Source organism: Gavia stellata, chromosome 9 (assembly GCF_030936135.1).
Source record: "Gavia stellata isolate bGavSte3 chromosome 9, bGavSte3.hap2, whole genome shotgun sequence".
NCBI classification, from domain to species: Eukaryota; Metazoa; Chordata; class Aves; order Gaviiformes; family Gaviidae; genus Gavia; species Gavia stellata.
The window spans coordinates 1,826,149-1,850,110 of NC_082602.1; the positions used below are offsets into that span (position 1 = coordinate 1,826,149).

Sequence of the window (23,962 nt, forward strand, 5' to 3'; positions counted from 1 at the left end):
TGCAAGGAAATGGCTTCTAATTACAGCTCCACAGTTACTTCTTCCAAATCAGGACCCTTTTTCTTCTTAGCTTCTGACAAGGCTACAAGAATTGAATATTTTCCCATTAGTGTTCCCATTAAGCTACTAACGTGATGATAAATCTCAGGCAATTAATGGAACGTTTCCATATTTGGAAAAAAGAAGAAAATTATGTATATGATAAAATCAGTCATTTTTACCAGTTTATTCCCCCCTTACTCTTGATAATTAAAGGAATCAGATTTGCGACTTACTCCCTAAAATGTCACCTTACAGCTTGATAAATACCTAGAAAATGTGCCTGTTTTCACCATCAGCCAAATATCCAGCCCAGAGTGGGTCTCCAGTGAACTACCAGAGTTCCTACTCCTCCTGTGCCAGCAAGGGAGCCCCATAGGCACTGCGTATCACGGGTCACTTCATAACCCACTACTAGCAATAAACAAAATGTGCTTCTCTCACCCCAAACACAACTTCAAAGATGATCTGAAATGACATTTTTCTTACTTCATTTTTTACTATATATTGTCCAAAACTCCTCAGTTTTCAGTCAAGCTCAAATCCTTTTTCCCTTAAAACCTCCACTTGTGCATTTTAAGAAAGATTATTAGTAGTGAAAACCTACAGCATGTAAATCAGGCTCAACCAATTCTCTTTTCACCTAACAAAAAAAGTCCACGTCTTCCTGTTCCATCTTTCAATTAAATTCCATATTCTCCCTCCCTTTTCTAGTATGTACCAAACATAGGAGGCAAGATCTGCACCACAGTAATCCCACATTTAAAGAGAGTTTCCTGTACTCAGAGTGAACTGTGACAGATCACTTTATTCCATAGACACATAGACACCAACTCTATTTCTGAAACGCAGCTTGGTTAACATCACCAGCAGGAAAGTATCTTTCAGATTACATTCACTTATTCTGCAGCCTTGCTATTATTTTCTCAACCAGGAACAGTGTTTTCAATAACAAACATCTGATTTCTTTAAACACTCATTACATTTTAGAAGTTGAAAGCATGGGTTGGTTTGTTCTTGAAGTGAAAAGCAGCCAGGTTAACTTCTCTATCTGAAATACATCTATATTTCAAATTGTAAGTTAATCTTAGATACTCAACAGTGACTGTCCTGCCTGATCAATATATCAAGCAAGTGAAGTGCTTGCCTGCCTGCTAAGAGAGATTATAGAAAACAATTCGCAGGTTCAGGTATTCACGTATTAAAGTTACTAACAATTTTACTGACCATTCTTTTTAATTAGCCATGCCACCTTGGCATACTCCCAAATACATAAAAATTAATTACCTGTAACACCACATCTTTGTAATTTTAACCTTTTCCCGCTTCACCACTTTTCAGTGACATTTCCTTTAAAAAAAAGGCTCTACTTATCAAGACATTGCATATGGGAGACAGACAATCAATCACAAAAACGGAAAAGATAGGGAAAAATCATAGCAGAAGACTTAAAACACCTTTTATGACTCCTTATCATGCACTAGCAGATAATCAATAGCTTATCAAAGCTGTCCATTTTGACTTTGCTGGAAGAGTAATTTCCATAGAGTTAATTCAAAATCACCGATATAAAGTTATTAAAAAAGCCTACGCCAGTAAATCAACTGTAAATGTTACTGCTTGTTTAACATTGTCCATTACCTTGAACTTACTATCAATCTGGTGACCTCTGTATGGCTGCAATTAGAGTGAAAAGAGCAAAAAAATGCAAATGAAAAGTTTATCCATAAACTTTAAAGGGGAAAGTGCACCCAAGAGAGGATTTTATCATTGCTTTTGAATTGCTTTCCAACTTCCAAAGCAATTCAAGATTGCCTATCAGTTCATCATGCACCTATGCTTAAATCTAATTAAAAAAATTGCTATCTGCTGCTCAACTATACCGCAAATAACTTGGCCACAACAATTTGCCTTTTTCAATAAAAAAATACACCGACAACTGCATACGTGTCATGGAAATCAATCTTCATTTTCCCTTTCCTAATCCGAGTTTCAGGTTTTACCTAAATTGCTAATGAAAAATTAATACCTGAAAAATGGGTCAATTTGCTCATCTTTCAGGCAGTGGCAATGGGACTATTCAAAGCCTCAGACACGAGAGAGCTTCTTTTCTAATTTACTGAACAAGCAACAACCCAAGAACGTATAGATAGGGCCCCGATTTTTAAAGCATTTCTCTGGTTAGTGCCTGCAGCATGGCTTAAGTGACACCACAGGCCTGTCTACCAAATAATTTTTGGCTAGTAAATACACAGGAACTCACTCATCTTACAGCTCAACAGCTGACAGCACATGCTATCTTTCACCAAAGATTTTAGTCTAATTAACACCAATTGCTAGACTTTTCTAAATAAATATTCTAAGGTATAATATACAGACAAGAAAGCACATAAACCTTTTTGTAGCGAGTAATGATTTGCCGGTGCTATTTTGTCTAACATTTGCTCAGAAACAGGAGCATTTGTGAAGAAAAGGCAAAATTATTATGGCGTTAAATATGAGAACGAGTTCATACAGAAAGCTGGACAACACATGCGTACAGTAAACACCAAAAGTTAACAGCCTAGACTATAATGTACAAGAGCCTGATTTTCTATGCTCTGGAGCTACTACATTCATTAGAGAATGGCTGCGGAAATGTTAAACAAAATATAAGCTTTTACCTTTAAACATTTATTGTATAGACTGTATAGAAACTCTGCAGTAACAGCTGTTAGAAGTTGATCTTCTCAACTAAACATTTATTTAAAACCAAAGCATGCTTACGCTTCTTTCTCTTTCCTATCAAGCCCTGAAACCATGAGTTACAAAGAACGCATGGGCTTGTGATTGGTAAATGTAAGAGATCCTCAGGCAACACGAATGTAGTCAAAGATGAACACAGCAGAGTTAATAAGGAATTTGCTGCGTTGCCAAGTATTGATTACTGAGAAACACACATCTGAATTCAAAGCTAAGATCAGTTTCTAACACAGGAAGAGATAACCAAACAGATGGAGGGAAAAAACAACACCTTCTACACAAGGAAGAGACAGAGCATATCTTCTGGGCTAGGCAGGAGGACGTGTCTCTCTAAACAGCCAACCTACTTTCCTCGATCACCCCGGCATACCCCCAATTTTAGTGTAAGTCTCAATGCTGGGTACCTCTGCAGAGCTGGACGCTGCCCATTCAAAACACAAAGTCACTTCTTTCCTTACCAAAAGTATTTGTATAAAGAGAGACATGCAGTTCTCCTAACGATGAAAGCTCTATTTTCTCTGGAAGCCACAAATCCAAGCCACGCTTTAAAAATCCAATTATGCCAGCAGACATAATAGTGCTCAATCATGGTCTAATTCCAGGATGAAATACCATCCCCTACAAGACCATTTAGCATCAGTCCCAAAAACTGGATAGCATCTATTTTGCTGAGAAAGTTTCTTGAAGCTTGATGCAACTAAATCACAAGCACAGCTCATAAGGCTATACAGGCAGAGTAAGCCAAAGGCCGGCAAACCTCTTCTACCACGTTTCAATAAAAGATTCCAAATCTTAGTAAAAGTAACGCAAAGGAAAAAAAGGCATATTGAGAGACAACTGCTTCAGAAACTAACAACGTCCTAAATCAGCCATGAATATTTGCAGTTTTGAACATACCGCATCTAACCAGGAAAAATTGATTCGGCAATAAAAACTGGCAATTTAACTTGGTTTTTTAGCTTCATGCAGTCTGACTGTCTGTAGGGGTAAATTCACCCCCACGCACATTTAACTTTGAGCAGTCATGCTTACAAGAAAAGCCAAGAAAGAAATCACCTTCATCAGGGGGAAGCATTCCTGCCTTTCTGTGAAATTTTATCCTTCAGACAGGTAAAAAAAAAAAAGGCCCCTTCCTTATACATTGTAAGGTCTTTATTGCACTTGATTTTAACCACACACATTTATTTCAACTCAGACTAACGTCTTCATTTGCCAAATTATAAAGACTGAAGATTTCGGTGCCACAAAAATCTTAATTAGCATCTGTACGGAAGCCCAGGCTGAACTAGCAAGTTACTCTCAAAACTCAGGGAAGGTTGTTTGCTTTTAGTTTGCATAGTAGATACCTGTATAAAAAGTCTTCTATGGGTAGGTATTTCCTGCAGCAAAAAATAGAAATGAAAAAAGAAAAACAACCAAAAAAATCTAAAAAAACCCCAGAACATTCAATGAACTTTATTCTTTGACTAATTGCTATAACTAAGATCAGGAGATGTTGTTTCCAAAAGTTTCAGACACTTTTCAGTACAGTTAGCTAAGTTTCATTAATCTGAGATTTGTTTATTTGTTTTGCAGCAAGTTTTATACTAATGTGTGTCTTTAAGAAAATTTCCAGGAAGTTTTCTGTTTGGAAGGAATTGGGATTTGTACAGTCAGATAGGAAGGAACTGCAATGAAATTACTTTAGAAAGAATTGTTAAGTGGTTGTCATCCTCAAGCCTGGAGGTACTGAAAAACCAGCACATCCTCTGCAATGTTAATTAGCTATCAATAATAAGCATAAAACTGATTTGTACAGAGGTGATTAAACCTGGCGGCGTACAGAAGCGTGCTGTGTTCCCAACAGCGGCCCCGCCACTGACTTCAGTCCTCCACCAAACTCCTTTTTTCTTCTCCACCGCAATAAAACTAGCCTTTCCTGTACTGCTGTAACCTTAGTTCCCCCTTACGGCACATCCATTTCTCCCACCCAGAGAATAACCCGTTTCCCTCCATACGCCGTGGCCTCCCTACTGCAATAGGTGCTGGGGCCCAGAAGGTACCATAAAGGGGCAGTTCCCAATTCCCCAAACAATAAATGCAAATAACTGCCGGACAGCAATACACCACGGAAGGCGGTATGAAAGTTATTTTACTGCAGCCGCTACAGTACGTCGCCGTACGACACTGAGCTAGAATGCTGCAAGGGAATGGGAAATGGCTTGGAGAAAAACTCTTGTGATTGCCCCTAGAGCTTCAGCAAGAAAGGCAAAGATGAAAGGCAAGTTTTAAAAAGCAGCTGCCATTTTTGACATAACTATCAGTCTGATGCAAAACACAATTTTTCACTGCTAACTGGAAACTCTTCAAGTGATTCTGGATTCCAAGTAAGATGTACCTTCCGTCAAGATATATTGAGGATTTGATGAGTTTACTGTATAGCCACAATTCTTCAGATTATGATGGTTTATTATGCTTTGCATATGTGAAAGTCAATGAACGTTTTTGTCCCTTGCATGAAGTAGTCAAAACCTTTCTCCTTGTGAAAAAAAAATAAAACAAAATAAAAAAGGTTGTTGAAGTGATCAGAAAAGACTCTGCTCAGTTTTAAATATAGAATATACAATGGCCTAAACTCTGCAATAAAAAAATATTGTAACTCTTGATTTCCGTGACAGTAGAGCCAAACCGTTCACTTCACCTTACCATCAAAAGTCAGCAGTTTCCACAGTTTCAAAACTATGTGTTGCAGGACGCACGCAGTGCTCTTCAGGGAGGACTCGCTCCCTGACTGATCGAGCAAGGCTTTTAACCGGCAGGATTACAATTCCACCTCTTAAAAGTTCAGTTTTCTTCCCCTGAATCCAAACTCATCTAACTAAAGAGGTCCTTCTTGCTAACAACAGCTTGAGGGCTTCTGAGGGCACTTCCTGCTCCTCAACATCATTTTTTACCCCCCTCGACCACACTGTTCTTTGGAGAATTTATTTTTCCTTTTTAGCCTTTTGTCTACCCATCTCCTTGAGCCTCTGCTCAACAGGGCAGCTGAGCCCACAGACTTTGTCAGGTCCCTGCTGACACAACTCCTAAGGATACTGAGGATAATTAGTACAAAAATAAATGCTTTTCATGTAAAAAGATACCTCAGTGGTGCATTAATAAGCGATGTCTCACAATGCAGCTAGGTGTTTAAAGTGTTGAATCTTGAATTGGTACAAAGAAAGCCTCCGAGGTGTCATGGAGTATATTAGTGTTCATGTGGACTGATAATTACCCCATGGAACCTAATAATGAATCTGTTCGTTGCAAAACTAGTCCAGCAACTGATTAAATAAACCTAATCTACATTTTACTGCTAATTGGCTTTTCTTCTTTGCATGATGATGGAAAAAATTGAGTATAGAAATGGACAAAACCTTCACAAAGTGAGCATGCCAGGAACAGACCGAAGGGGAAAGAGGGAGGAGAAATTTTCTTTCCAATGTTATGAGACATTCACGAGGTTGTCTTTTTTTAACTCCATTTGATGATTTGCACATCCTGATAGTAAATGCTAATTTATTAAAGTCTTCCAGAGACAATGGGGAAAGAAAAATTACTTACCAGATTTGATCAGACACAGAAACACTAAGGTAAATATAAAACTATGTAACAACAACAAAAGAAGAACCCAAACAACAAACACCACAGGTTTTCTTGGAAACTGGAATTTATCTAACAACAGTAAATTCATTCCCACAGAGAAAGTAAGATGGCGACAACTAGGGAACGCACACAGAAGCATACAGAGCAATTAGCAGACACAGGAGTTCATACATGCATCCTTTCATCTAGCAAAGACATGGTTTTTCCTTTTGTTATAAAGCAATATATTTGGTTTCTGACACTTGAATTTTTGAAAGGTTTATGGTAGCTCATTGTAAGACAATACTGAAGCTGTGCTTTGCATTCCCCTAATGGAAATGAAGTGAAAGGATTTGCACATGTATTATGAGACAGAACTTTGAACAATTACTTTGAACGCTGTCTTATCGAGGGCTTTGGTGATTTTTTTGCAAGATAGCATTTTTGCAATGATTATTAGAGGACTCAAAACTCAGTAGATTTATTTCTTTTCCCTCCTGGTCTTGGGAGGCTCCTGGGAACTTGTAAAGCAGTTTACTCCATCACTGTCATGGGCACTGAATCGGACTCAACAGGTAGCACTTCACAAGCAAATTTCTGCCCAGGGAAGCAATACCTAATCTAAGGTGCGGATCACAGGCTGTTAACTTAGCTCTGTGTCCGCGCTTCAGCAGCGGTGAGGCAGTTTAGCCCACACTTACCACTCACCTACCGCAGGATTAAGCATTCAGAATAGCTCACGTGCTGCAAAAACATCCAAAGTTTGTTTACTCTGAACTACGAGTTTCTGCCTCCTCTACAAAGTTGCAGAAGCGCCTCACAAGCATTTGATACCAGAGACACTGGTGTTCATATGACCTTAGCTGTGATCCTAGACCTAATAAGGCCATGACAGCAATTAATTACAGTAGCTCACTGGTGGCACTGCAAAAGTGACACTCACAAAACCAGGCAACCACCAATGAAGATCTTCGCACCTTGTGGCAAAGCTCGGTCGGTTACAGGCAGCACCCAGCTGACCGAGAAGGGACTCTCACAACATTTCACCCTATATGCACACCCAGAGAGGACCATGAGATGACCTTTGGCTCTGCTTGGAAGACCTGCAGCTTCGGGGGAATTTACACTGTCTGTGCAAATGGCAGAACTGCAAAACAGGTTTTTACAAGTGTATAAACTGTAATTATACAGTACTGTGCCCAGCCTGGAACAGATTTAATAATATTATTAATACTGCCATGAGTCAGACCAACTCTCAGAGGGCATAGTATAAACCTTGATATTGTTCTTCAGGAAAATAAATTGCTTCTCTGGTAACAAAGGGATCCATTAATTTTGCCGGCCTTTTCCATCTCCGCACACCAAAAACCATAAACAAAGCTCACGCTGTACGGATTCTTCATTGCCAATATATCCAACTGCTTTAGAGTGTCGAAGGGAAAGAAGCTTGAAAGGAAATACGATTTTGACCTCAGTAAATTCATGGATAGATGCCAGCTAAAGGTAAGTAATTGTGCAAGACTGAACAAAAATATTATTCTTACCAGTTACATGAAATGCTTTACTTTAGGGGTCAGCTGAGTAGACATCTTGCCCTGTAAATCAGGACTCCTTTTTCAAGCTACTGCTTCTGAATAATTCATACTTCAACTTTGTTCTAGGGTCATTAATATTCCTTCTCATGTTCATTGAAAAATTAAAAAGCAAATTAAAAAAAAATGATGGTGTTGGACTAAAAATAGTCCTTTAGCCTATGTACTGGCTACCATCAAAAAACCCTCAGCAATCAGCATTCTGTTCCTTCTGCTACACACACTGGAGGTTCAACACCTACAGTGTAGTAAATTTTGATCTTTAAAAAAAAAAAACAAAACTGGTGCGAGTAACTTCAGACAAATCATTCTGAGGAGTATATTGGCTACGATCAGCTTCTATATAACCTGACATCGTTGTTAAAGTCTTACAGCGTCACGGACTCAGATGGGTCTCGTCTACGTGGTGCAATGCAACCGTGTCACATCACGCAGAAGTCTCCAACCTATCTCTGAACGAGGTCCTCTGCCCAGGCTGCTTTCTCAGATCAGAGCATCGCACGAGTCCACTGCCAGCCCCTGGCTAGTCCAGACAGCTCAGGCTTCTCTGCACTTTATCACACTGCTTTTTGTAGCACAAATGTAATACATATATTTACTACCTGAATCTTTTTAGGTACCATCCATATCTTCTAAAGGAATTATCATTTACAAGTCAGGTAAATATTTGAGGTACCAAGGTAAAACTTTGAGTTCAAACATCCTTCTTCCACTTATCAAAACTGCTACAGCACTACAAGTAGATGAACAGCAAAAAGCCAGTAGTTTATCAAGAGAACCAGTTTCTCATTTCATAGATCAGATTTCTCAAAGTGCAGTTTGACACAAAAAAGCCAAAAAGCAAACACAAAAAGCCGACACCTGAACAGATTGTAGCTTATGAAGTTAAATGAATACATTTGGCAACTCAGCACCTAAATCACTAGTCAGATTTTTCCTAGCCGAGACACACTCCTTGGCAGACACTGCTTTGTCTTCCAGCACAGCGTATGTGTGTGACGAAAGGCAGGAACGGATACAGAGCTGGATTCCTTTCATCTGTGAGAGCTGTATCAGGAAAATTCTATGATCTGCATTATACCTTAAGATAACCAGACAAAAACCAAGGTAACAACCAAACAGCGGTTATTAATAATTTCTGCCTCACTGCCTCTGTACTGGGAACTCCATCAGATCTGTGCAGATACAATGGGGTCATACTCTTGTCATCCTGCATAGTTTGGGTGCTCTAGTAACCCTGATGAGGCCGCATACTCAGCTGGACAGTAACTTGTAGTTGCCCAGTTTCCTTAAAATGACACTAAGCCCAAGCCAAATTAATGTAAAATTTAAAGAAAAGCATTTATTCACAAAGTCAAAAACAAACAACACAGTTACAAAGGGTTATCAAATGCCAACATGTAGAAGTGCAAAAAAAGAAGGTGTAAGTCAATATAACAAGGTTAAATATGGAACATCTCTCCCCTTCCCTTTCACAGCTGATTTGCTGCTATTACAAGCTGAATATCAAGGCTCCAGTCTTGCTACACCTTACTGTTAGGAAGAGATTCTCCAGTAGAGAGAAAACACCTCTGTTGGAGGTGCACATGCCCTGCAAGACCCAATCTTCTCCCAGAAGTTTCCCAAAGGGTCCAGACAGACTTACACCACCTCCCTGAAGCTTGTTCCAGCCCTCCCTTATCCAGAAGGCACACTAATCACACACCTTGATTACAATAAGCCCTGTCTTACTTCCTTGAGATTGTACTGGTTATTAAACCAGAGCCTGTACTGTTAACCTGTGCAGAAGCAACTGATCAACTGCTGTATATTAGACACAATTTCAGCTGGTCCTAAAATTAATAAAACAACTGTGGGAAATTCTGAAACTCGCTAAGAGTATCATCTGAATCAACCAAGCACAGTGGCAGCAGTGCTTGGTGACCCTGCTCAAGCATATTTGCAGCGGGACCCTGAGGCCAGACAAAGCAGGAAACCGTAACGTGCAGGTTGGCAAAAGACTACGAGGCACAGGATGGCAAGGATGAGTAAGGCAGAGGATAGCAAGAACCTTCATACTTAGAGCCTAAACCTCCCCCGTCTCCTGGTTGGAGGAAGCAGAACAGAGAGCGTGTCCTGCAATGAACAGGGGCAGTCATGATCTTAATGTCAATACTCAATGTTCTCTTAATGTCAATGTCAATCCGGAGGGGTAATACCTAGTGATTCAATTGGTTCTCCCTTTTCTTATTCTGAAATACATGAATCAAAAGATCATATATCAATATCAGTCAGGAAATTAATTCTTCTGCTTCACCCACCACAGTGACGCACATCTCCATTATACCAAGCAGCAGTTCTCCTGTAAGGAAGGGGAGTTGGCACCATCTTTCAATAAGAAATGATAAAGCTCTCAGCTCCCCCTTTTTGTGATTCATTGCACACGTTCCAGTGTGAAATGACCTTACGCTGACCTTTATTCCTATCTTAACTGACTTATTAACGGATTTACTTAGTGCAGGCATTTACATGAGAAAAAACACATGTTGCTCTTCAGTGCCTCTTGATTGAAACCAGACCGTAGCAACACACAATCTTTTCAGGGACTAGTGACTAATGCTTCCTCTTCCAAAAATCTTTCCCCTAAGGTCTGTAACAAGCCTGAATGGAATAATGTGTCAAGTCCCTTCTCAAAGGTGCTTCTTCAGGATTTTTCAAGAGCAAAACACGGACAGATCAGGAAAAGCAATTCCACAATTTACCAAACTTCAGAGACTTGTAGCGAACAAGCAGTTTGCCACTGTATCAAAGCTAGAATTGCACCATCTATTCCTACATACATCTCACCACGGTTTTCTTCCATTTAGCACATAAAACGTGGCATAAAGCGTACGTGACCTTTCTAGTTACAGTTCTCAACTGCATCCACAGAAAAAGATGACAGTCGCTTGAAAAATAAACATATAAAAATAAAACATATTTTGTAACTATATATATGTATTTTATAACATCTATAACAATGGATTTTATATACATTTTTATATCTATTTATATATATATAAAATAAAAATAACATAAAAAACAAACATAAAACTCGCAAAAAATCAAGAGGACTTACAGGATCAGTCAGTTCTGGCAAGCTCGCTTGGTAGGTGAGAGGTCTACAGTCACGAGTATTATTCACCAAGACACAAGGAAGAAACATTGGTCCCAAATCGTCCCCATCGAGCACATCTACTGTCAGGGTGGTTGTACTTGTCCTTCGCTCATTAAGATTCTGGGCTCGGTCCTGTGGAGCAAACGAGTTACATCTGGTGAGACCTTCTGAACTCAGAATCTACAAAAAAGTTTGAAGTTAAAGCGAAGGGCGAAACATATAAGCACCATAATTATCCAGGTTCTAGGAAATAGCTAATTACAGAAGCTTCAACCTCCGAGCTACAGCCTTTAATTTCATAAAGGCTCAGAAATACAATAAAGAGGTAAAAGTTTACCTCTTGAATTAAGAAATGCTGTGAGACATCTATCACTCAGAAATAATACAGTTTTGAGAAATTAATTCTCAGGAAATGTGTGAGATGAAGATACATGTCTTGTTAAATATATAAAAATGGAGCGTATTTGTATGAGATAGAGAGTCCCTCGTGCCTTACTTAAAATCTGCAATGTACTCCTATGCTCTACCAGATCCTATCTGTAAGTAAAAGGACTTTCACTTACAGAAACGGAAAGCATAAGCAGTAACAGCTTCTTTTCTAATTGGCAGTGGGAAGGCCATGGACTGTAATGCTCGATCCACCTCTGCACGCCACAATTTAAGAAAGATTTAGCACCTCCTTCCCTGCCTCCCCCCCAAAAAAAATAACCAGCCAGAGGACAGCAATGAGATTGATCTAAGATCTCCAAACTGTACTCCATGTGGAAAGCTGATTTGTCTAGAGAATGAGTTATACTGCTCATGGTTTAAAGGTTGAAGAACACTTCTGTCCACAATAAAGCAGCTACAACGCTGCATCCCAAAGTAGTCTCCATGCTGCGTGACAGGTTCTTTTCAATCTATCATGGTTTTGCTTTTTTGGGTTTTTTTTTTTTTTCTCAACTCTTTGGGTACACAAGACACCATTGACTACTGCAACTTCTTTATTGTCTCCTTTTTCTCTTTCCAGATGGTACAGAATAAAACTATACTTTCCTGAAATGTGGGAACCACCTGGATTATTCTTATACACTGAACAATGTACACGCTAGCAACAGTTCACCGTTCCTTTCTTTCTTCTTTTGTTATCACAGCAAAAAAACAGCATGACTCTCCAATACTTTTTTTTTTAAAACAGTCAAAAATACTTCCATTTTCATGAAGCAACTGCTGTGACAGTTTCTCTTTACAAAAAGAAAATCTTGCGGAGGGAGTATGGGCCATTAGCTAAGTCTTGCCCTCCTATCCGAGGATAACACTGACAGAAAAAAGCAATTTTTTTTAAAGTATTTATGCTGTTTAATATCGTCATCTGCATAAGAGGAATAGGTCCTTGCTCTGAATCAGACTGGATACATATTTTTTTTTCCTATTTTGGAGTCCACTCAGTTCTTGGAACCACTTTACCTTCACAGTTACTAAATATGGGAATTTCTGAATTCAGTTTTCTTCATGGTCGATAATGAAAAACAATACCAGCTACAAGGAGCAGCCTTCAACATCAACCAATCTTTTCTACGTTCCCCCAATATGTGCTCTTGAGTAATACTGGGTCAAAGCACAGATACAGAGTCATTGATTTCATAAGAAAACGCATGGCCTTGCAAGACATTTCCATCATGCAAGCTGCCCTATGATAAAAAAACACGATACAGAGGCTATCAGCACAGCTCTAGTCCCAAACCCAGTACCACAAAGGTGACAATTTACTGTCTAAGGACATATATTCAAAGGAACGAACAAATTAAGATGAGATTGCTTTGTCGTACTGCCACTGTGCATCCCAAGCTGTGCCTTCACCAGTTGCTCCCGCAGCGTGACAGGCTTCCCTCCTCACGTGAGGTGTTCGCACTGCTGACCGCCATGCCCTTCTCTTGAAATACACGACCTGCTCGTAACTACCCCAGTTACTTTTCTAGGAGTGCTGTGTCTCATGAAACTCACAGCTCTGACATCAAAGGAAAAGAGCAGAATAAATGCAGAATAAATTATTGATAAAACAACAAGGCAAATCAGTTCTGAGCCTTCACGTATTCCTTTTCAAGAGATCAGCAAGTTACGTTACCCGGGTAAAACGACTTGTTCCAACAGCCGTAACTGTGTGGGCCAGGAGCATCTTTAAATATATCTGAGCGCGAGAAGCACCGAGACATCCTCGGAGCCTGTCTTCTATTGGGGGAATGCTGAACATGCCACAAAATATGTAGGGAAGTGGATTGTAAAATGTATCTACAATTCTGTATCAGCAGGACGACAGTAATATAAATGTGTGAATTCAGGAGCAAGCTATCTAAAGTTGCTTCAGAGCATTCTCATTTTCCCACAAACAAAGTAGTATCACAACAGAGGTAAACAGCAGAGGAGAAGTTTTCGTTTCGGCTATTGTCGGAAGGACAAAAAGGGAAAAAAAAGCTTTCACAGCCTTCAAGGGCACCAAAAAACTTCCTTGATGACAGATACATAAGATACAGTTTAAACATCACTCTTCTCCATATGCATTATCCACTGCCAGCCACTCTATCAAAACCTCCACATACGCTTGCAAGACGACTTGAAAGAAAAATCATACCTTCATAGAAAAATGCATTTCAAACCTGAAGGATACAACTAAATTATATCCATTAAACTCGTTTGAGATCAAATTAGCATCGCTAGATTTGTTCGAAAATGAACACTTAGTGACACCAGAAGGCACTTTTCTGCATGGGCTATACTTTGAATTTGCAACTTACTCCTTGTGCCAAAAAGGTTGTCTTGTTACACACGCTGAGTAACCAGTAATAATATGTCTAAGCTTTCAACAACCGAGATAAATCTTGAATAAGATCTTCAGGAGAAGAGTATTATCAGACCTGGTATTTCAGCGAGACTTTTCCTTTCCTGTGAAAAATCTCTATCTGCAAACTAAAACACCACCAGTGGCACAAATGGTCATTAAGAGAGCTATACTTACATTTGCTTGAACAATGACAAAATAACGCGTCTTTTCTTCGTAATTTAGTCTTTCCCGTAGAACTACTGCTCCGGACAAAGTGAGAGGAATATCAAAGGTCCTGTTGGAAGTCTAAAAAAGTTAAAACAGTACAATAAAATTGAACATGCTTCGAAGTTAAAACACGTTTCAGATAGACCATAACGAGATGTTTGATTGGATGGCATACCAAAATTGCATATGCTTTTCAGATTAGAGATTTTAGTCTTCTATGTTTTCTCCCCGCCCAATTTACTCTTTAAGAACCTCACAATAAGTAATCTGTACGTAACAGAATTCCGATTCTTTGCATATACATTATTACTTCCAACCAAAAACTGAAGTCTAACTATCCTGCTTCTTGCAGATTTGCCATGCTGAATTAGCAGTGGTGTGTTCAGAAAAGTTTCCCTATTTGTCAGCTGAGAGTTCAGGTCTTTCGTTTCTACGGTTTGGCTTGCCTTCATCTATTTTTTCTCACTATTGTAGAAAGTATCAAGTATTAGAGATTAAGAAATCCACATCACTGTACTTATTTTCTCTTTATTCTGGCTTTCAAGAGGGCAATGAAGTAGTAAACATGCGGAGAACATTAAAGCTACACGCATAGGTGCCATTTCACAGTGGTAGTTATGCACTTGTTCATACAGTAGTAAATTCAGATTTCAGGGTAATTCAGGATGGGTAAATCAGGTGAAACTCAGTTTTTTCCTGCATATTTGCTTAAACAGATACAGATTACAAAGCTGTGGCACCGAACGGCAGGAGGGTGCTGCTGGGGCGCACGCACCTTTGAAGGAATCACTTTGACTAATGACCCATTTGGAAGGAGGATTACAGGCACAGACACAGGTTTCTGACATGACATCGGGTTCCAGTTCTATTATCAAATTAATCGCATCAAAACATCTTTCCATGCTTCAATCTACCAGTGTAGAATACAGTTAACATTTAAGGATGTTGAACTATATACGATATTGAATAGCAATACTTTATATGTTATATTGAATAGCAATACAGTATTTCAAAATCTCTCCACAGAAAACACAGCAGAGGTGCAGCATACTATTCTTTCCTTAGGTAACATAACAAGGCCTTTTTCCTCTAAAAGTTGAAACGTCTGCTAAAATTGCAGTTCGTTTTTCAGCAAATAAATGATAATGATTGTCAAATTCACCATGTTGAAGAAATCTGTGGTGTGCAGGAAAACAGGATTGGAAAGTAGATCACAGACTCTGCTAAATAACTGGAGACACTGTTTCCTTATGTCAGAGTTTGGCACTCATCTTTTTGGACAAAAAAAATACATAGTTCCCACTGGGGGGAAAAAAAGTAAATCAATTACAATATTTATACCGAGGCAAAACAGGAAACTGGAACAGACTCTTACTGTTGGAAGAATGAAGAACCAAGTAGGATTGGGTTCACTGCTTTTGCCACCCCTCTTCCTTTCTTTTAACGGTATTTGCACAAACAAGCGAGCAGGTTGAGACCTATGCTGCACAATACGATGTTACGTGCGTGTGCATGCACACTTGTATGTGCCGCTTGTAATTCACAAGGAAGAGTCTCCTAACTGCTTTAGCCCATTTATCTCTGATATTAAAGGCCAGAACCAGCTGGAAAAGACTCTGCAGCTGAGAATCAGCCAAGGCACTCTCAGAATAACTGCCTTTTCCTTGGCAGATCTTGGCATGAGGATGCACTTAAGTGGAACTGTACAATCTAAACTGTTAGGAAGGATCAGCACAATTTCAGCAAAAAATTTCAACCTCTTCCCAACTACTCATATCTGGAGCCCCCTCTTGCTCAGAAATGCAATTGTTCAGTGGCGATTTAAAGCTTTACTTCCAGACGTAAGTTTGCGTGCTGCAGCTCCTGAAGGTACCACATCAGATCAACCCTGTGATCCATCTCCAAATTCCGTTTATTTCTGCTGCAACCCAAACTGCAGTGAAGCTCCGAGGCAATTAAGAGATGCGCGCAACGCCATCACATCTCGGTTGCATTTCCATCCAATACTGAAATGAGCCAGCACATGCTGGAAGTCACGAGTATCAAAACACTGCTTTGCCACCTGCTTAGTCCAAGAGAAGAGAACAAAACTGGTTCTCCTTTCACTTCAAAACAAAGACAGCAAAATGCTTTTGTACTGCAGTCTTCATAGCTTCGAACATTTGTTGTCCCATAGTCTTGAGTACAGGCCAGCAAATTTAAAATGGGGAAAGCCACCAAGATAACAATTCAACTTACTCCCCAGAGAGATGATATGTGAAAAATCAGTATAGCAGAAGCATTATATATACTCCCTAGCTCCAGATAAACTCAAAATGTTTAATTTTGCACCCCCGCCAAACACAATACAATGAATCTCAGTAAAATTAGCTAGTAAGGAGGGAGTCCAGAGCTTGTTTTGAGGATGCATTTGTCTTAATAATCTTCAGGTATAAATAGAGCGTGCGGAGATCTAAAAATCCAGTCTGCATTAGGACACAGAATCTTTTTGCCAAGTTAATTGACTTGATCCTTAGCTTTTAACAGCTAAGAAAAGTTTTATAGCATTTCTTTATGTGATAGCTAGAGCCCAGCCCTATGTCAAGTATGATTTGCATTCCTTTTTCTACTTGGCTTTTATATATTTTCCCAATTAAACAACAAAATAATGAAGTTAAATTGAATTTCTAGACTAACACCTGTTGTTTTTACAGGGTTTTTTACAAATGCCTACATTACTCTCCAATGAAACTCATGGGCTATAATCAGTCTGCTTTTTTAAGGCAGGAAACTATGTCGTTGGTGCCAAACAACACTGCGGGAATCTTCATCACACGAGAGAGGTGGATCCTAGAAATAGAAAAGTAGAGATATTTCGCACTAAGCTGTACACATCATTTTTGAGCGCGGTATAATTGTTTCCCAGGCTAAGGAAAAAAATCCACTTGTAACAGAGATTACGCAGTAACTTTCTGGCAAGTTGACAGCTCCGATGAAGCAGCTTACGATGACGAGAAGTCATCTCTGTCAAGCTCATGCACAAAACTCATCACTAGGTAAAGCAATATTATGCGCATAAAGCCTGTCTACAGATGAAAGAATCAGATTATTTAACCTGGAATACAAAACCAGTAAGGCAAAGATGCAATAAAGCAACTAACTACTCCAAAGAAGTTGTTCCAACCAGGGAAATCCCTCAACAGGAATAACTAAGTTTCACTGAGTAACAGAGGAAAATAAAAGTTTTAGGAAACGTTTTTTAACTCTTCCTGTGGCACAACAGCAGACCAAACCACTTGGCGATGCTGCAAGAAACCTCTCTGCTGAACTTGAGGCCACTGTCGTTGTGGGAGATACTTTTAGAATGATTTCCCAGGATGCCTTTGAGCAATATAATGCTATGACTTAATAGTAAATTAAATACAAAGCAGCTCTTCTATTTCACTGCGGCACAATACATTTTAACAGAAATAATATTTTAAGGGGTTCGGATTTTTTTATTTATTATTGTTTTCAGTATACCAACATACTCTGTGTATGCTAAAATGTTTAATTTTTTTAAAACACTTTCGATTTTCTAAAGTTACCTGGAAGAAGTATCTTCTGGAAGCGATATTTTCTCCGTGCCAACATTTTTCATAGTGTTTATTGTAACAGAGGAAATTATTTGAGCTGGTTTTTTAAGTACTAAAAGTTAAGGCTAAGAAAAGAGAGTGGAGAGAAAAATTTCAAAAGGTTGGGGTTTTTTTGTGCATTTAAAACTGCTTGTCCATTTCTGTCACTCCTTTCTGCCTTCTGTTTACTTTTTAAATATTTGTGGTAGTGGAATAGCATTTATTTATAACACTTCCATTACGCAAACAGTTAAAAGATGATGTTACCATAACATTTTAGTACTCACTATTTCCACAGAAAACCCTTGGCTTTGCTTATAAAGTTTAAGAGAGAAACTCTTCAGTCATACATACTGCCAGTACAAAGAACAGCTGAGAATGTAACATGATGAACCCAGACACTGTGCGCTAGTAATTTTACTCATTTAAGTAGTCTCACAAAGTAAGTGTCATAACTCAGGAGAATGCTCAAGTCTGAGCAATCAAGTTCATCTCTAAGAAGCGACTGCAGACATTTAAAAAATGAAATCATTCCAAATATACATAACATATAAAGTCAGAAAATTCCCTGCCTCCCAAAAACCTAAGATCACAATTCCACTTTTATCAAAAGAACGTTGCCTCTTTGCAAAACAATGCTCCCCAGAAAAGACTGTGGCTTAGGGTGCTGCAAAGTTTCTCAAGATACCATCTCTGTCCTAAAAATAGGTAGATATAGTAAGTAAATGTTATGCCTCAGCATGTAGCTATGCAAAAATCAACAATTACCACAGTGAAAAGTAAAAAAGTAGGTTCTTGTATCGTTAGTTCACTCTGAATTATTCCTTTAGACTGTTACTATTCTACAAGATTCTACCTCCTAAAAAGTACAAGCACTAAGCATAATTCAGTAGATACTTAAACTCTTGCTGACTTCAATGGAAATAGGACTGAAGCCTTTATGAGGTGTACAGCTTCAATGGTGCAAATTGAATCAGAACTTGTGTGCCTACACTTCTAATTAAACTGAAAATCAGATTGCCGTTTTCCCACAAAACCATTTCTGCTCAAACTCCCCTTAAGTAAAAGCAGAGAATTTCAATGAGAGGTTACTAAGTTGATATTCCGTATATTTTTCCCTCCACTTTAACATCCGTGTCATCTTTGGGATGAATACGTAATCAGGTTAGCCTGCTTAACAAATTATCACACCAGCTGATCCACAGTAACTGTGCTCTTAGCCCATGGCAAAAGATAGCTCAGTCTGCAAAAAAGGATTGCTAAAATTACTTTGAATTTGCTATGAAAATGCATATGGATACTTCACACAAATCACCCATGTGCAAAACCTTGTTATAATAGAGAAATTCACACATCTGACTCTAAAGAGAATTTATGTTAATACTTTAAGCTTTTTGTCTCTAAAACTATGTGCTTGCAAAGGTAATAGGTAGGGATCACTAGTGTTTTATTTTAATAATAGATGTCCCTCTTGTTTTGAAACAGTGATCTTTAAATATAAATGGCTCCATGAGAAAAGTCAGAATGCCTCTTTTGAGAGTAACTTAGCCCTGCCTATGAATATTTCGTAGCTGGGAATCTATTAGGTATAAATGTGCAGGAGTGAATACAACTACCTATCACGGACTGAAAAGGCACGCCAAAACCAGGATCAAGTGTGTGAACAACACTGGAGAAGACAGGAGATTATTAATGACTGATAACGGAGTAATCCAGCGGCTAATAGCGTGGCAACAAAAGGGAAGGTAAATTCAGCCCTGTTTACATGGCAAGCAAAGCTCATAGGCAGAGAGGATATTCTGCATCACGAAGGAAAGAATTTCTTTAGGAAGTCCAACGGCAACCTCTTGTTAGTTTGCAGCTTCAAGGTGTATATATACACACACACCTGAAAGAAAAAAAAAAGCTGAATGCATTTACCTTGTCATTAGGGTTGTACTGGATGACATATTCTATCTGGCCGTTCGGACCATCGTCAATGTCAGTAGCACCGTTGTTTCCAGAAAATCCTGTAAAGATGGTTGTTCCAACTGGAGTTAACTGCAAGAACAGAGACAGACAGACACCCATTAAAACCTTAATTGTTCCTTGTATACCTTAAAGAACTGCTTGCAAAGCTTTTTCTTTTTTTCTCCCTGTAAGTCTAGTCTATAATGCAAGGTTGACATTCTCTCCTCCCCTTCGCTCACCCTGGAACCTCATGTACGAGCAACGATTTAGACACAATGTACTTTAACTGATGCCAAGCATCACACAGAGAGTGAACACAATTTCCATTTTTATTCCACAGATTGTCTACATCGGGACAGAATCCCATTTGTTTTAAAAAAGATGAAGATGAAAAAGTAGCCTTAGAAATGAAAGAATTCATAAAATAAATATAAATAGATTTAAAAAAAGCTACTTTTTCAGACTCAGGAAGGAAAATAAAGATGAGCTGCAAAAATAAACAGAACTTATTTAACAGTGTCTTCATAACAATGTGAATAGCGCCAGATAAATATTATTACATGCAAACACAGACACCCAGAGAGTTATATGGCTTTAAACAAACACAAGAATGATGCTGTTTCTCCAATATTTTGTTGGCAGCAATTGAATACCCATAAAATTACATTTTGAAAATGAATCCATTTATAATTATCCTAGCGTAGACAAATAGCATGAAATCAAGACGCATTGAGATCAAGGACAGAAGTCCAACTGACTTCTTGGGAGTCATCATTTGTGAATTTTAATATTCAAAAAACTTTGTGAGTACTCAACCCGAAAGACAAAAACAAATGAACAGACAGTTCTGGATTCAACACCGACACTGCACCTAGCCGTGCTTCCTGCTGCTGCTCTCATCCCACCTGAACTTTTGGCCCTTGAATTCACAGAGACCCACTGACCCCTCATCTTTCCTCCAAATTTTAGGTTAAGTTGTTGCACATCTTTAAACCTATAGGGTCTAAAAAGGTTTGAAACGCTGTAAAAAGAGAAGGTGGCAAAGGACAGAGTCATTCAAACATTTGTTGCAAATGTGGACGCCATTTCACTTTCATATTTTGTAGTTCACACCATAAAGCAAATGATTAACTGCCCATTTCCTCCTACAGTCGTAGTTCCTGGTCTTCCTTTGCTGCTATTTACTTTAAGAGTTTAATGGCTGACAGAGTTCTCTGAGAAATATTTTCAGGGCTGAGAATACTGACTCTCTGAAATAAAAAACACCCATTCAAAGCCTTTTTTATGACAAAACAGGTGGGGCTTAATTTACAATACTTATTCACATTATCTACACTTATGGCACAATAACTATGTATGTTTATGTTTTGCTACAAAGTTGACTTGCCTATATTGGTATAGGTAGTAGAGATGTCACACGCGGGTGTAGGAAGTCGACTGTTCCCTCATGCCTGCTAACTGCGAGATAATTACCTCGCAGAAAGTCTCTGCCTCGTACCTCTGGTACAGCAGCAGCCTTCCAAGAATGCAGGGGAGCAATCATCTCGGAAACACGAGCCTCGCCTGACAGTACAAAATCAGAGTCAACTGTCACAAACCAAGGAGGATAACCTACTGGTTAATGACAAAGTAAGGGAGAAGGGGCTTTCTCATGTTTTTGTAAGGAGACAGAAGAACAAAGCAACCTGAAAACCGATTTGGAAAATTTACAGGAGGGTTTGTAGGTTTTTTTCCCCCCTCACTAACGGTGGGCTGCCCTTGGCCAGCCCCCAGACACCCTCCCAGGTGCCCTCTCACCCTCCTCCTCAACAGCACAGGGGAGGAAAATCAGATGAACACGCTCGAGGGTCGAGACGGGGAGATCACTTACCCATTGCCCTCGCAGGTTGAACAGACTCGACTTGGGGAAAATTAATTTGACGTACTGCCAATTAAAAATACGTTCGCATGGTGACAAACAAAGACAAAGCAGCACCTTCCCCTACCCCATCCCTTTTCCCAAGGCTCAGCTTCACTCCTTCACTCCCGACTCCTCTCCTCCTCACACTTTTTCCCTCACTCCTCGCAGCCGCACGGCATTTTCCCCTTTCTCAAATCCATTTCCCTGGGGAGCCAGGGGCCTGGCTGAGGGGTGGGGCTGTGCCCTGTGTAGGCGCCCTGGGAACCGGCTGGAACCGGTCGCGTCCGGCCCAGGGCAGCCCCAGCCTCTCCTCACAGAGACCCTTCAAGCCCCCAGCTGGGCACAGACACCCAGTACAACACTAAATAAAATAGCTTAACCAAATAATAATTGGTTAAACAATACAGTCTCATTAGTGGAAAGAGCCGGGCGCCGCGCTGCCCTGTCAGGGGTTGGCACGCAATGGAAGTCTCCCGCGCTTCTGCTGTCGAAACAGAAAAAAGCCTCCGTGCTCCCAGACGCGGGGGAGAGGAGCAGCTTTGAAGCCATCAGGTGTGTAGCAGGCTGGAAAGCGAGGCGGGGAACGCGCTGTCGAACACCACCCTCGTTAACTACGCCGCTCCGTTAGCCTGCCTACACGCTTCTCAGCACGCGCTGCGGAGGAGCGCTCCCTGCTCAACACCTGCACAGGGCTGTCACCCCCCGCGCCCTCAGGAGAGGGCAGAACTTCCCACTGGAAATCAAACGACGGATCTCTATCAAAAAAATACTGTCGCATCAGAACAGCCCAAGAGCACGGACACCCAAGGAGGTGCTGGTACCACTCCCTCTAGCCGGTCGCCGTAACTCCGCGTCCTGCAACGGGAGAGGGCAGAACTCCAGCACAGCGTCCCAGCCGACGAGGCTGCCCTCAGCGGGTGCCTCCACGGCTGCCAAGAGGCCGAGGAAGGGCTGGACCTGCACAAGTGCTCACAGTTGAAGGATGCCGAGAGCCGGGTTGCTTTTCAGAAGCACGTAAATGCTTGGCATCTATTGAATTCAGCCAGCAGCTCTACTTGGCAATAGTCATTTGCTCTGTTTCATCCCGAGCAGCTGTATCAGGGTCCTGACAGGGTGCAGATAAATGATGACTAACATAAAAAGGCTCCAGCGCTGTAAAGCACATCATTAAGTGGTAACAAAGGAGACAGGTGTAAAAATGAAATAGTGGTAAACACCAGAATTACAATTGCATGCTCTTACAACAAAGTCAAAAGTCCAAGCTGAAGTCTTGGATTTAGTGCGTTACATCCGAAGTAACTGACTGCAGATGTGCAGACCCTCAGGAACCTACCTCTCAGGTTTCTATTTTATCTACATTTTCTATTATGCAATACAAATGATATTGAAAAGGACACTGAAAAAAATCCCCTGCCACTCCCTCTTTCTGAAAGTTAGGAAAAAACTTAACTCATTTCACTCAACTTCCCAGCCTGCCCAAGATCTCACATCAGAGATGACTGCAGCCTTTGGAAAAATTCAGATGAGCTCTTTACTAAATGTCTCAAACTCCACTTCTAATCATTTGAGAGGGGCATTCAGCATTCAATGCTACACAATATTTTTACACCGAGATCTCAACGTCACGATGATACCATTAGACAGCAATATCACTTTTACCCACAATTCGTGAGGGCTTTCAGATAGACTGCTATCACCACTGACTTTATTGTTGGAACAATAAGGAGGAACTCAGTTCACCTTATAAAATGTGACTATATCTATAGCGTGTATATACACACACACACGGTTCTTTATCAACATGAATAATCCCACTGTTCTTGTTTAAATAAGGATTACTTATTATGTGAACAGCCCACAAGGAACTGCATTCCTAGGCAGAAAGACAGGTAACATGGGAACGAAAGGCGTATTATTCTAGCAAATATTATGGAGGTATCTAAAACACGTCTCCAAAAGTTAAAAGAGCAGGCTGAAAAACTGGGTCTCATCTCACACAGACATAAAATGGGCATGCCGTTTCAATACATGCGTGTGCAAGCAGGACAAACTGGTTAATCAGATTTTTGGCACTGGCGAAAAGCAGAACATGGAGATGGTTCTGTATTACATACTATATAATTTACAACATTTCTCAAACCAGTGATCAAATTAATTCTTTAGCACATGCACACACTCTCTAGACAGTATGGACTTATCTAGAGCTCAAACAACCCCACACCATTGCTATATCAACCTGTAGCAGAGAGATTCTGCACAGCACCCATCTTCCCACAGTTTCCAACTCAGTTCATTCTCTGAAATATCTTCCACCACCAAGTCTTCTGGGAGATGGGGGAGCTGGAAATATGTCTGCGGAAGGGTTCCTGGCTCCTTGGCTTT

The 23,962-nt window shown here is 40.0% G+C and overlaps 1 protein-coding gene across 1 annotated transcript in view; it reads right to left on the reverse strand.

The window, feature by feature from the left end:
• Positions 1–23,962, reverse strand: part of PCDH15 (protocadherin related 15) — a 379,975-nt gene that overhangs the window by 243,192 nt on the left and 112,821 nt on the right. Inside the window, exons 6-8 of the mRNA XM_059821547.1 lie at positions 19,651–19,770; positions 14,105–14,215; positions 11,074–11,244 (exon numbers count right to left, since the gene is read on the reverse strand). Coding sequence (XP_059677530.1) covers positions 11,074–11,244; positions 14,105–14,215; positions 19,651–19,770 — 402 coding nt within the window. The remainder of the gene's footprint in view (positions 1–11,073; positions 11,245–14,104; positions 14,216–19,650; positions 19,771–23,962) is intronic.